This window comes from Mus caroli, chromosome 5 (genome assembly GCF_900094665.2).
Source record: "Mus caroli chromosome 5, CAROLI_EIJ_v1.1, whole genome shotgun sequence".
Lineage (NCBI taxonomy): Eukaryota > Metazoa > Chordata > Mammalia > Rodentia > Muridae > Mus > Mus caroli.
This window is the reverse complement of record NC_034574.1, coordinates 16,856,288-16,868,685: the sequence shown is the minus strand read 5'-3', so window position 1 is coordinate 16,868,685 and position 12,398 is coordinate 16,856,288. Positions and strand designations below refer to the sequence as shown.

Here is a 12,398-nt window from a genome sequence, read left to right as displayed (position 1 = left end):
AAAAAAAAAGAAATGAAAAAAGTCAATACTGAGTTGTATATTTTAAAATAAATTTTATTAGTTTAATAAAAAATGAAAATAAAAAATAAATAATGATGCAAGCCCTGCCATGCAGTGGTGGTGCATGCCTTTCATCCCAGGACTCAGGAGGCAGAGGCAGACAGATCTTTGTGAGTACAAGGCCAACCTGGTCTACAGAGCAAGTTCCAGGACATCCAAGGCTACACAGAGAAACCCTGTCTCAAAACCAAACACAAAAGAATTAAAATGTAAATACATGCATAAATAAATAAAGATGGGAGGGCACAGCACCTGAAACTCAAACTATAAACATCTCTAAGCCAAGTAAACACCCGTATTAGGGTGAAAGGTGTCACTTGATAATTATTTTAGGGTTCTGGGTGCTGCTCTAGCAGTAGTGTTTAATCTATCCATTCACAACGGTTCTACCCAAGTGTGGCTCTCCAGCAGCCTGGATATTTGTGGGGTGAGGGTTGAAACGCTTAGCTTAGGGCTCCACTCCAGACCTACGGAATCCAACTCAGCATCGTTAACTAGGTCCATGGGTGCTGCGGGTATACTTATAGCCTCAGAAGAATTAAGCTGCAAGGCAAACTTAAAATGACAACGGCCAAGTTCCAAATAACTGACAGCAAGACAGCCAGTTTCTCCTTGGAAAACTTCCCCACAAGGACTTGTTCTGAGGTGGCCAATGGCCTAGGGGAAAAAAAAAAACTGTTTTACAACATGCCCAGATTCCAGTACTCCCAGGAGCAGGCGGCCTGTCTCCCTGATGCACTTGAACAGAGCTTCCTCCCGTGAAACAGGGATCTGTAGCCGTTCCCTGCATTCAGGAACCCAGGCAATGTCACCCCAGGCCTTGACCAGTCAGGCTGGTTTCCCTGTGTGCAGCAACAGCAACTGATGCTGTTTCAGCTTTAAGAGGGCGCCACAGTCGGTCATATGACACTACATCTTGCAACCCCAGAATGAACAAATCAAAAAAGAAGCATTTCTGATGAACCAATCATAAGCTTTGCTAAGCCATACAAGCAGAGCTGGCTGTGCATTGAAACGGTTTCCACCCCTCACCTTGTGGATGCTGGCATTAGCCAGGGCTTGCAAATCCTAGCTGTTGGGAGTTAACAGAGCATTTCTTTCTCCCTCCTTTCTCTTTCATTCCTCTTTTCTCTTCGCCCTCTTTCTTTGTACCAAATAACATGGTAATCTGCACCAGCGCTTTGTGAATGCTAACTCCAATGCCTGTAAGAGAACCACCTGCTGCTCAAAGCTTAAAGAAAAACACCTTCACAAAAACAAAAAAGAAAAAAAAAAAACCTTCAATTGTCATCCGGTGTTCCCTAAAATGTATAATTGGCTGATGCCCGAGTAGCTAATGATTATACTTATTTCATTTACATAATACCAAACCACACTTTCTTTTTATTTATTTTTTTTAATTAGGTGTTTTCTTCATTTACATTTCAAATGCTATCCCAAAAGTCCCCCAGACCCTCCCCCCACCATACACACACTCCCCTACCCAACCCACTCCCACTTCTTGGCCCTGGCATTCCCCCCGTACTGAGGCATATAAACAAACCACACTTTCTATTGAATGTTCCTGCAGCCTCCCCAAAGAAAGCTATTCAAATTCTACACTGACAAACTCGCCAGCCACGACGGCATGAGAGCTGACTGTCAGCCCAGTCACCCGTGTCCTTGTAGATAACTGTACCCAAATCTAGTTTTCCCAGTGCATCTTAGAAAGTTCTAGGTGTTTGAGAGGACATCCGTGGAGACCAGGGAAGCCGGAATCCCGGGCTCCGAGGCGGGGCGGTCTCGAGTTACAGCTCCACCACCCACTGGGCCACCCGCACGCACCTCCTCCGAGAGCTCGCACCTGGACAGTGAAGTGGAGTTCACTGCAGCGGCGGCTCCGCCCAGCGCAGCCCCGGGCAGCGCTGGTGGCCGGTGAGTACGTGGGTGGGCGGGCGGCCAGGGTCCCGGGCTCTCTGGAGGGGACCTCCGGCCCACCAGACCCTGGGCTCTGACTGTCACCTCCTCTCCTATGGGTCTATCCCTCTGCCTGATTCTAGTTCTCTTCTCCTACTAATGACCTGACTGCCTGTATCCAGCATCCTGTTCCCACACCCTGTAGGGTAAGATTATCAAGAAGCTCTTTCATCCAACAAACTTCCCCAGACCCTTTTGCCCTCTCAGCTCGTTGGGGATGCTTTGATTGGAGGGACCTCTTGAGGTCTCTTTGATGTTCGCCTTGATTTCATCATTTCCAGTGTGCCCTGGGCTGGCCTTGTCCAGGGACCCTCTTAGCTCTAGCTTGTTTGCATCCACTCTCCTCTGCAGAGCATCTACTTCTAGTTTAGTCGGGTGGAGTCTGCTAGCACCTGGGTATTCTAGGTTCCTGGGTTCCAGGACTGGGCCCCCTGCTAAACACTCAATAAAGCATGAACTCTCTTTTCTACTTCACAATTAGTAAAGTGGATTGCTGTGCACTTTCGTGCCCTGAAATATGGTGTTAGTCTCTGGCCCAAAAATCCAATGCATCACCAAATCCCTTAGATGGCAGGTGCTCTTGTGTAGTGTTTCGGCAGTGTTTGTAGTTGGTAGAAGCCCTTAGTGTTCAACCAACTTTACTGGTGATAACTCTGCCTCCTTTAGCTTGCCCATGGGCCAATCTCTGCCCAGGACACAAGCTTGACTTTCTTGGTGAACTATCTTGCATGCTAAGATAGAAAAACTGCCAGGATCTGCTGGCCCTGGTCTGACATGAAGAGGGAAGGGGGAGATGCAGAACTATGAGGGACTTGTGATACCACTAGAACTAGAACTAACAATACTAATAATAGTAGTAATAATGTAAAGCCAACAACAACCAAAAATGGCAATTTGGGGGAAGATTCAGCTGTTTCCTATCTGAAAAGGAGAGTTGTATGCATTAGATATCAATGTATTCTCTACCAGGAGTGTCCAACGTTTGACATTAACACTTACTAATGTGTTGGGCTTTGCTCATTGCTATCATAGGATGCATGAGCCCCATGGCCCAAGGTACTGTAAGTTAAATGCACAGCAAGGCATGAAAATGGAGGCAAATCTAAGATATGCAATAGGAAGTCTAAGCATTTTTTTTAATAAAATAAAATTTGAATTTCTGGACTATGGAGAGTGCCGGGGACCAAAACTCAAGATCTAGCCCAAGCAAGCCCCCACACTGAACTGCAGCCCTGGCTAAAACGCACTTCCGCCAGCCCATACTTCTAACTATGGGAGCAGAGAATTGCCTTGTATCAGAATCCCTTAGCAAGGAGAGGAAATGAAAGTCAAACCAGTTTGCAACAGAAAGAAACTTAAGGGTAAAGAATTCCTAGGTAAGGCTGATATCTTAAGTGTACTGCTGGACAGCTTTCTGGTCTGTTACGTAACACCGGGAGCCCCAGTCTGTCGCACAGAACTGCCTTTTTCTCTCCTTAACTACTCTGAAACTAGACAGAATTACATGGTCCTCATTAATTTATGAGTGATACCAGAAGAATCGGCTCAATCCAAGTACTTCAGTGTCCTCTGTGCATAGACACTTTGCTAAGAGCTGAAGGATGAAGACTGCAACCTCCCCTTAGCTGAATGGAAAAATGTAGATGCAAGTTTGCCCAGCGAATTTGATTGACAGTCCAAGTCAATTTTCAGCTCATTTGCAATGCCTTCTGGATATTCTAATGTATCTTTGTAATAACTTCTGCCCTTGCACATGTCAATGGTCCCAAAGAAAACAGTTTTCTAGGACATACTCTGGTGTTTGCATTGCCATCAAGACAGTTGACATCAATAGGCCACATGAGGAAATTATGCCCTTCCTTTGATTGGCTTTGCTTGGCTTTGCTTGGCTTTGCTTTCTTTCTGACGAGTGAACTCTTGAAACAAAGTCAAAATGGATGCAATTAATCTTTCAGGGTCTCTACACTATATTTTTGTCTAAGTTCTGATTTCATGGAATGTTTTCTTTTATTTTTTTGAGTCTCGGTTTCACGTAGCCCGGACTGGTTTCCGACTACATAGCCAAGGATCACCTGCTCATACGTCCCAAATACTAGGATGACAGGGGTATGCCACCATCATCAGCACATGCAGCTTTGGAGATCAAATCAGGAGATTCCTGTATGCTAAGCAAGCACTCTATTGAGCTATGTTCTCTGTAAACACCAGAGTCACCCTTGAAAGCCAGTGGTGACAAACCTTTCTCAAAGTCTAACGATGCTCAGGATTTCATCTCTAAGAAACTGTGTGCATTCAAAGTGTGGCATACCTTCCAGAAAACTCCTGGTGTCCAAGTTATGGAACATCAGAGAGCAAATAGATAGAGGGGAACAGACATGAAGCCAGGATGTAGATAAGCAATCTGAATGGATGTACTATCAAATAGAACAACCTAGCCTCTTGAGGATGTCTTTTATGAATGAGGTGTACCAACTGTATCATTTGTGAGATTTAAAAGACTCATACATTTTGTAATTAAGCAAGAACACTTTTTAGGTTAAAATCATCCCACATTCACCAAATCTCATGTACCCCAGACTAGCCTTGAATTCACTATGTAACTGAGGCAGGCCTTAAATTCATTATCCTGCCACCCCCAATCCCTGTGCACTGCGAGTATGCACCACCACAACCAACTCTCATTTTTCTATTTTTCTTGCTCTCCTTGAGGATAAAAAAATACTCCCTAAAAGGTTTGTTCCCAGCACTAATGCTCCATTTGAGAGAACCGTTTCTTACACACAGTTCTGTCCTGATGAATATCAGAATGACTGAGTAGCCTGCTAGTTCAAGCCTATAATCCTAGCTACTCTGGAAGATGAGACACAACTATCACAAGTTTGAGGCTAACCTGGACAATTTAGGAGACCCTGGCTTAAAATAACTAATGGGAACTAGAGATGTTCTTCTTTAACCAGTATAAAGCTCTGAGTTTGATACACAATAACATGCACACACCACACACACACACACACACACACACACACACTGAACCTTGTCTCTCAAACACCCTCACAGTTTGTCTTTAAGAAAAATATTCATTTTAGGTTTTTTTTTATATATCATGTAAGTATCATATGCCATATAAACCACTGTGATAACAGTAACTATGTCTTGGAAGGGAATGGGTTAATTATGAGTGTCAAGAGCTGATGAGATTGTGCAGTGGGTAAAGGTGTTTGCCCCAGGCCTGCAAGCCAGATTTGATCCCTGGGACTCATGTGGTAAAAAAAGAGAATCAACTTCCTGGGGTTCCATCTGACTTCCAGGTATATACTATGGTATAAATCACACACACACACACACACACACACACACAAATAATAATGTTTTAAGAAAAGCATGGAGGGAAAAAGAGTACAAAATATTCTCGGTATGATTTTCTTTATAGAACAAACCAGAAAATACAGGTTGATTTTTCTGTCCTTCTTCGTGTAGGGAAGGGCGTATCATCCCTTTTCCAGCCCTCGGCAGTTTACTGCGGCCCTGTACCTGGAGTTCTGGCTGGGTGGTCATCTCCTGCCCTTGTGCTGTACGCTGGATCTAGGTGAGTAAAAGTCCTCTTGGGAATACATACCTTTGAGCAGGTCAGATAGGTAGCAAAGGGTCGTGCCTGAACCAAAGAAATCCTTACATTTTCTGTAGGCCAGGACCACACACTGCGATTTGGAAGGAAGGTTTTAACCTAGATCTGGATCAGGCTAATTAGTTTTAGATCCCTCAGCTTTGACTTAAGCCTATTCTTAATGGCAAGTATGTGGCCATGGGTCAATGCTGGCATCACCTGGGTAGAAGTCAGTGGATGACTTCTACCATGGCTTTAATCCACTAAGTAGGTGTGTGCACTTAGTAAGTCACAAATCTGTGTGTAACAGTAGGACAGTACAGGACCAGTGGCTCTCAACCACGTATGGAGATTTCTACTGTGCTTGTATTACCTAGCATTCTACCTTAAAATAAAAGCATTAGTTTTAAAGCAAATATTTTTAGCTCATTGGCTTGGTAACCCAGATATCTCTAGTTTTGAAAAGTTTCTTGAAGAAAGACTAGTGTTCGGTCAAAATAGATTACCAAGAACTGACCTGAGACCCTGTCCTTGTGGACAGAAACAAAGCCCTCAAAACTTCCCTCATACACAGCCAGCAGCAGCCCCACGCTCACCAAAGGCTCACATGATGCACACGCATCTCTCAGCAGTGGTCCAGGCCGGGCTTCAGTGTATCCAGGCACAGGACTGTGCTGTGCCTCCTCTCTACTCCCACAATGCTTTGCTGCGTTCTCAGCTTCCCATCTCCTTTGATGGGTGAAACTCTCGCCTATCTGTGTTGATCAGCTGTTCTGAAAGGCCCCAGGAGATGATAGCATCTCTTCTCTGGGTATCCATGCCAGTGTTTAATAGCCTCTTGAAACTGCCGAGAAGTCCTCAGCAATTGTGTGGTGGGGAAGGACGGTGTCAGCAAGGAATAAAGATGATCTCTCGCCTCGAGGGTAGCTGAAATGTGAGTTTCTGTGTCCAGGCTCAGATAAAAAGTGATCCTCACACCTTTCTCAAGTAGCCAGAGACGATTGAATTTCTGGACCAGGGCAGGAAAACAAGAGCATGTTGCTAACCTTGCTTAGTGCTGGGGACCTGATCTTCTTGCCATTACATTGTCATTTCTATCATTCTCATTCCTGAAAAATTATCCTTTGATTTAGAGATAACTTATGACAATGTGACTCTTTATCTTCATTTTCTTTACTCCTGTCTTTATATCCTAAATTACCTATAATACAAAAAAAAAGTGTAGATAGTAAACTGTCAGGTTAGTACAAGAATTAAAGACTTGAGCTGAGTTGAGGAAGAAAGAGGTGGTGAGCGAGTGGCAAGGAGCCATATTTAATTTCTTCCCCCCACCCCACCCCACCCCCCTTTGGTTCATCCTACAGATTCCCATCCCACCTGTGTTGGTAAAAATGTGCCTCTGACTCAGGATCCTTTGTGTTCTTTGTGGGCTTCCATACAGCGTATGGAGCAGCAGCTCCATGGGTGACCTGGTGACCTAGATTCACCTGATCTGACCCAGATGACCAATCCCAGGGTCTTAGTTAATTCTCGAAAATGTCTTGAGCTAGAGGATTCTGAGACCAGAAACCTAAGACCCACAGGACCTGTTCTCCTCCACCCTTCCAGCCACCATTAAAGACAACTCCAATACTGGACTCATTTGGTAAGCTTATTGCTAATCATAAGATGTCACACTTTTGAGCATAAGCTGTGCCACTATTTCATCAATGATTCTTTACCAACTGCTTACAGTGAATCAAGGGTCAAACAAAGGCACTAGAAAGATGGATTTATCACCATAACTTTATTGGAAACCCCATGATTATTAACCTCAAGGGTGCATTCATAAGGTTCTGTAAAGCATTTGTCCTCCGGTATACTGAATGAGTATAGATTGTACAAAGTTTGTCTTGCTCCTTAAGATTATCTTTACTTTACATTTTAATTTTTTATTCAAAATAATGAAATGCTGTAAAACGTTAGAAATGACAAAATTTTTCTCTACTACTCCCTGTTTGTCACTAATGACAAGGTCTCCTTCCCTTTGAAGAGTAATATTCCATTGTGTGGCACACAGTATTTCCTTTGTCCATTCATCTGTTCATGGACGCCAGGTCTTGCCTCTTATGATTAGTACTAAAATGACACGATCCATGTGGCTTTGGGAAACCTTGTCAGTAGAATTATTAGAGTATATGATGATTCTTATCTATAGTTTTTTGGGGGAGGGCTCTATTCTGCTCCCTAAAATGGCCCAACTTACTTTCCCACCAACAATATACAAGATTTCCCTGGTCTTTGTACCCTCACCAATACCTGTTCCCTTCGTCCCTGCTTTCCTCTGAAAGTCATCTAACAGGTGAAAGGTGACTGACTCAGTCGGGTGGCTCACCTACATCCCGACTGTCAACCTGCTTTATCATGAAATCTTGGCATCCTTGGTAGTCTCTGTATGTTACTCCTGAATTTAATGTCAAATGCTTGAAGACTCCTGCATTTGCAGAATTCTGTAAAAGGAAAGCAGAAACATCTGTTGTTCCTGCCCTGACCCTTAACACCTGTCATCGTGTAACTAGTCAACAGTTTCTACTATGGAAAAGCTAGGTAAAGACTAAGGTAAAGAAAAAGAGCACAGCACATCACCCCCTGCCATTTAACGCAAACACTTATCCGTCTTCTCTATATGTGTACATAGTCCATGATAAAGAGCACATTTGATGCATTTTAGCATACACCTGCTCAGATTGCAAAATAGGCAGTAATAAATCAAAAGCTAAGGTAAGAGAGCAAACAAGAGCATTTGTTTTTCTCTCTCCCAGAACTTCATTTAAATGGCTGCAAAATTATGCACAAAGGGAAATCTTTGAAGAGAATGATGTAGGGAAGTGTTTGAAAGGAGGTTAGTGACCAAACAGAACCAAGAACTAGTGTCAGCGGTTGGGAGGACTGGGGCAGAACAGTGTCCTCTGGACATGACTGTACCAATTCACTCAGGAACTCACAGCAGCTGTTCTTGGCTGGACAAGATCAGCCAGTCAGCGTTCCAGCATGAGTCAGGAGAGGTGATGACTCTAGTGCTAGCTAAAGGAAAGCACGGGCTTCTGGAAGGCCAAGCACGTGCCATTGGGTGGTCCCATACATCACATGAATAATAAGCATAAATTGGACAACGTGAAGTATAAAAGAGATAGATAGATGACAGATAGACAGATAGATAGACAGACACACAGACAAACAGATTCACTAGAGCACACAAGGGAAAAGAATACAACATCAGAAGGAGGATTGGGTGTAGGGTGGATCCAACAGAAATAAGAGGGAAGAGTATGGGATGAATATGGTCAAAATATATCGTATGCAGGTACAAAAATCTCAAAGACTACAGATATTATATTTTTTAAAAGAATTAAAGGACAACCACAAGATTCTCAAAGAAAACACACACACACAAAGAAAATGTAAGCACAGACCCTTCAGAGATGAAAACATGCATGAATGGGGATGTCTGAAAGCAATGTATTAAAGTTCTTGTGAGTTAGTTGTAGTGAACTCCAGTTTCTCATGAGGGTGTGAACCCTACAGGGAACAACCGGCCCTCAGTATTCATGGAGATTGTATCTGGTACCCTCCTTAGTTGCCAAAACCCACAGGTGCCCAAGTTGTAAAATGTAAGTATTTGTATACAAGCAACACACATCCTCCCGTGCACCTCAAGTAGTTATCTGGAAATTATTTATAATATATAATACAATGTTATTTAGAAAGTCGTTTGGGGAAGGTGATAAGGAAGAGGTCAGCCTACTCAGGGCACAGTTGTCATCCACATCTTCTCTATCTGTTGTTGGTTGGATCTGTTGAACATAGGATGCACAAATACAGGGAGTCAAACACATTAAACTTCTGTGTCTGATGCTCAAAAGAAGGGAAAGCCTGCCCTGAAGACTGGCTCTTGCATCCTTACTCTAACATGAAACTAGCTGCCCACAAGGTCCACTCTGTGCACAAAGCCTTCTCGTCTCTATTTTTGGGAGTGAAAAGTCTAATTCTAGAGTATGTATAGACCAGACAGTGGAGGAGGGAAAAAAAAGTTTATGAAATCCTTAACTTGTAAAGAAAATGTAGAATCAAGAAGAATCTGATGGGGCTGGAGAGATGGCTCAGTGGTTAAGAGCACTGACTGTTCTTCCAAAGGTCCTGAGTTCAAATCCCAGCAACCACATGGTGGCTCACAACCATTTGCAATGAGAGCTGAAGCCCTCTTCTAGGATGTCTGAAGACAGCTACAGTGTACTTACATATAATAAATAAATAAATCTTTAAAAGAAAGAAGAGCTCTTTCCGAGCTGCTAGCGCTCCTGCGAACATGGTGAACGTGCCTAAAACCCGCCGGACATTCTGCAAGAAATGTGGGAAGCACCAACCCCACAAGGTGACACAGTACAAGAAGGGCAAGGATTCTTTGTATGCCCAGGGAAAGCGGCATTATGACAGGAAACAGAGTGGCTATGGTGGGCAGACTAAGCCTATTTTCCGCAAAAAGGCTAAAACTACAAAGAAGATTGTGCTGAGACTGGAGTGTGTTGAGCCCAACTGCAGATCTAAGAGGATGCTGGCTATTAAGAGATGCAAGCATTTTGAATTGGGAGGCGACAAGAAGAGAAAGGGCCAAGTGATCCAGTTCTAAGCAGATTTTGTTATGAAGACAATAAAATCTTGACCTTTCAGTCCCTTTGATTGCAGTTGTTTCTTTGGGAGGGAATAAATTAAAAGCTTTCAGAAATTAAAAAAAAATAAAAAATAAAAGAAAGAAGAAGAAGGAGAAGGAGATGGAGAAGGAGAGGCGGAAGAGGAAGACCCTGACATATAATGAAGCAAGAAAAAGAAACAACAAAAGATATCATGCTATTGCCAGAGGGAAGAGAATTCAAGGGAAAGAAAATATTTTTTTTTTAAAATCTGGGTACCATTAGAACAATTAAAAATATATTTCTTACAAAAAACAAAAACAGAATATTATTAAGAAGAAACTAAAAAATAAAGCAAAAATATTACAACAAATTTGTACATATTAATAAAATTACACTTTATTACCCCTGCTCAACATAGCAAGACCCCATCTAGTAGTATAGGAGTAGTAGCAGTACTGATAATAATAATAAATATTTCTTAGCCTAAAAAGTAGTTTTTAAAAGTTCTTACATTGCTATTTATTTTGTATGTGTATGTGTGTGCACATACATGCGGGTCATGGCTCCTGCGGTTTAATCTGCAGGAGTTTATCCCCTCTTTTTACCATGTGGGTTCCAGCCCTGGACCTTGGGCTTAGCAGCAGATGCCTTTACCATCTCTACCATCTCTCCAACCAAATAAAAAAATCAAATCTCTCAAATTGTAGCAAAGAGATGAAGAATACACCAAGAATATGCAAGAATGAGGCTAAAAAGAAAACAACTCAGTCAATCTACTAGAATTTCAAAAGGAGAAAACAAATCAAGGGGAAGAAATTGACTAAGAGATTACAGGGGAAAAAAATCCTATAGTAAAATAGACTCAACAGGTTGTACGTAGATAGATAGATGGATAGATAGATAGATAAATAGATAGACAGATAAATAGACAGGCTGATTGCCTCTTTTCCTTTATTGTAATTATCAGTTTCAGAGGGCGTGGAACACATCCAAGGGGATGAATGAAGGAAATGGAAGAGGAGGTGATGATATAACTATTTTTTTCTTAGCGTTTTAATGTAAACAGGGGTCTATCAAATGACTGGTTACCCAGAGATAAAAAGTTTCAACGTCAGGGGCATAGACTCTTGGAGCTTTCTCACAGGAAAGCCAAACTTGTCTACTGAAGACTGGCAGAGAGCCTCTCAGGAATGGATTGGGTCCTGTGTGATCGATTCTTTCAGTTTTGTTGGGGAGCAAGATTTCGTACCTAGAAATCTATTGCCAGGAAAATCATCACTGGTATCTAAAGTTGAAGCGAAGATATCTTCAGGCATTCAAAGGCACAGACCATCTACTTCCAGCAGCACTTCCTGAAACAGTTGCCTGAGGACGTGTTCCACCAAAATCAGAGCTAAAGTACAGAGGAAGATGTGGAGTTAAAAATGGCAGAACTAACCCCCAAATACAATGAATGTGTCCTATGATGACATTGTTTCTCAGGCTCAGGTGTTGGGCACCATGGCACATACCAGGAATCCCACTACTCAAGAGACTGGAACAAGAGGATTTAATTCAAACTCCGCTTGAGCAGAATAAGCAGACCCTACCTCAAAATCAAAACAATAAACACCAGGCTTAGAAAAATTACAGCAGGTAGCTTATAGCATATCCACTAACACAGTCAAGTTATGAATCTATCAACTTACTTATTAATGCATTGATTAATTCAGTACTGTAAATCCCAGTGCTTGGATCTGCCATCTGAGAGTCAACACAAGAGTCTTTGCTAGAGGAAATGCTTGACAGCTACATCACAACAATCAGTGAGGCCTCCAGAACCCTGGCAGGGAAGACACAGTCCAGGGATGCTTCCAAACTGTAAGCACAGAGGAACACCCAGAGAACCACTCTCCCTCTCATTTCAGATGTGTTCACAATGTGAAAAACCAGTCAACTCTAAGGGAATATCAGCTAAGAAAGTAGTCATAAGAAAAGTTAAAAATAATCTCTCAGGATGCAGAGGCAGGAGGTTCTCTGTGAGTTTGAAACCAGCCTGGTCTACATAGTGAGTTCTAGGATAGCCAAAGCGAGAGAGAGAGAGAGAGAGAGAGAGAGAGAGAGAGAGA

The 12,398-nt window shown here is 42.6% G+C and overlaps 2 protein-coding genes across 4 annotated transcripts in view; both read left to right on the top strand.

The window, feature by feature from the left end:
- Nucleotides 1-1,899: 1,899 nt before the first annotated feature.
- Nucleotides 1,900-12,398, top strand: part of Slc26a5 (solute carrier family 26 member 5) — a 59,330-nt gene continuing 48,831 nt past the window's right edge. For 2 of the 3 annotated variants that reach the window (XM_021161872.1, XM_021161871.1), the window contains exon 1: nt 5,504-5,602. The gene's annotated coding sequence lies outside the window, so the exon portion shown is untranslated. Of the gene's footprint in view, nt 1,975-5,493; nt 5,603-12,398 lie in introns of those variants that run through there. The other variant, XM_021161868.1, reaches the window with a different exon arrangement.
- LOC110293962 (60S ribosomal protein L36a-like) lies at nt 9,941-10,326 on the top strand. The gene has a single exon (XM_021161873.1). It carries the CDS (start codon nt 9,966-9,968, stop codon nt 10,284-10,286), a length of 321 nt encoding a protein of 106 aa, XP_021017532.1. The 5' UTR covers nt 9,941-9,965; the 3' UTR covers nt 10,287-10,326.

What these genes read in the sequence shown, in the direction of transcription:
- LOC110293962 (XM_021161873.1), top strand. Translation starts at nt 9,966, where the DNA reads ATGGTGAACGTGCCTAAAACCCGCCGGACATTCTGCAAGAAATGTGGG.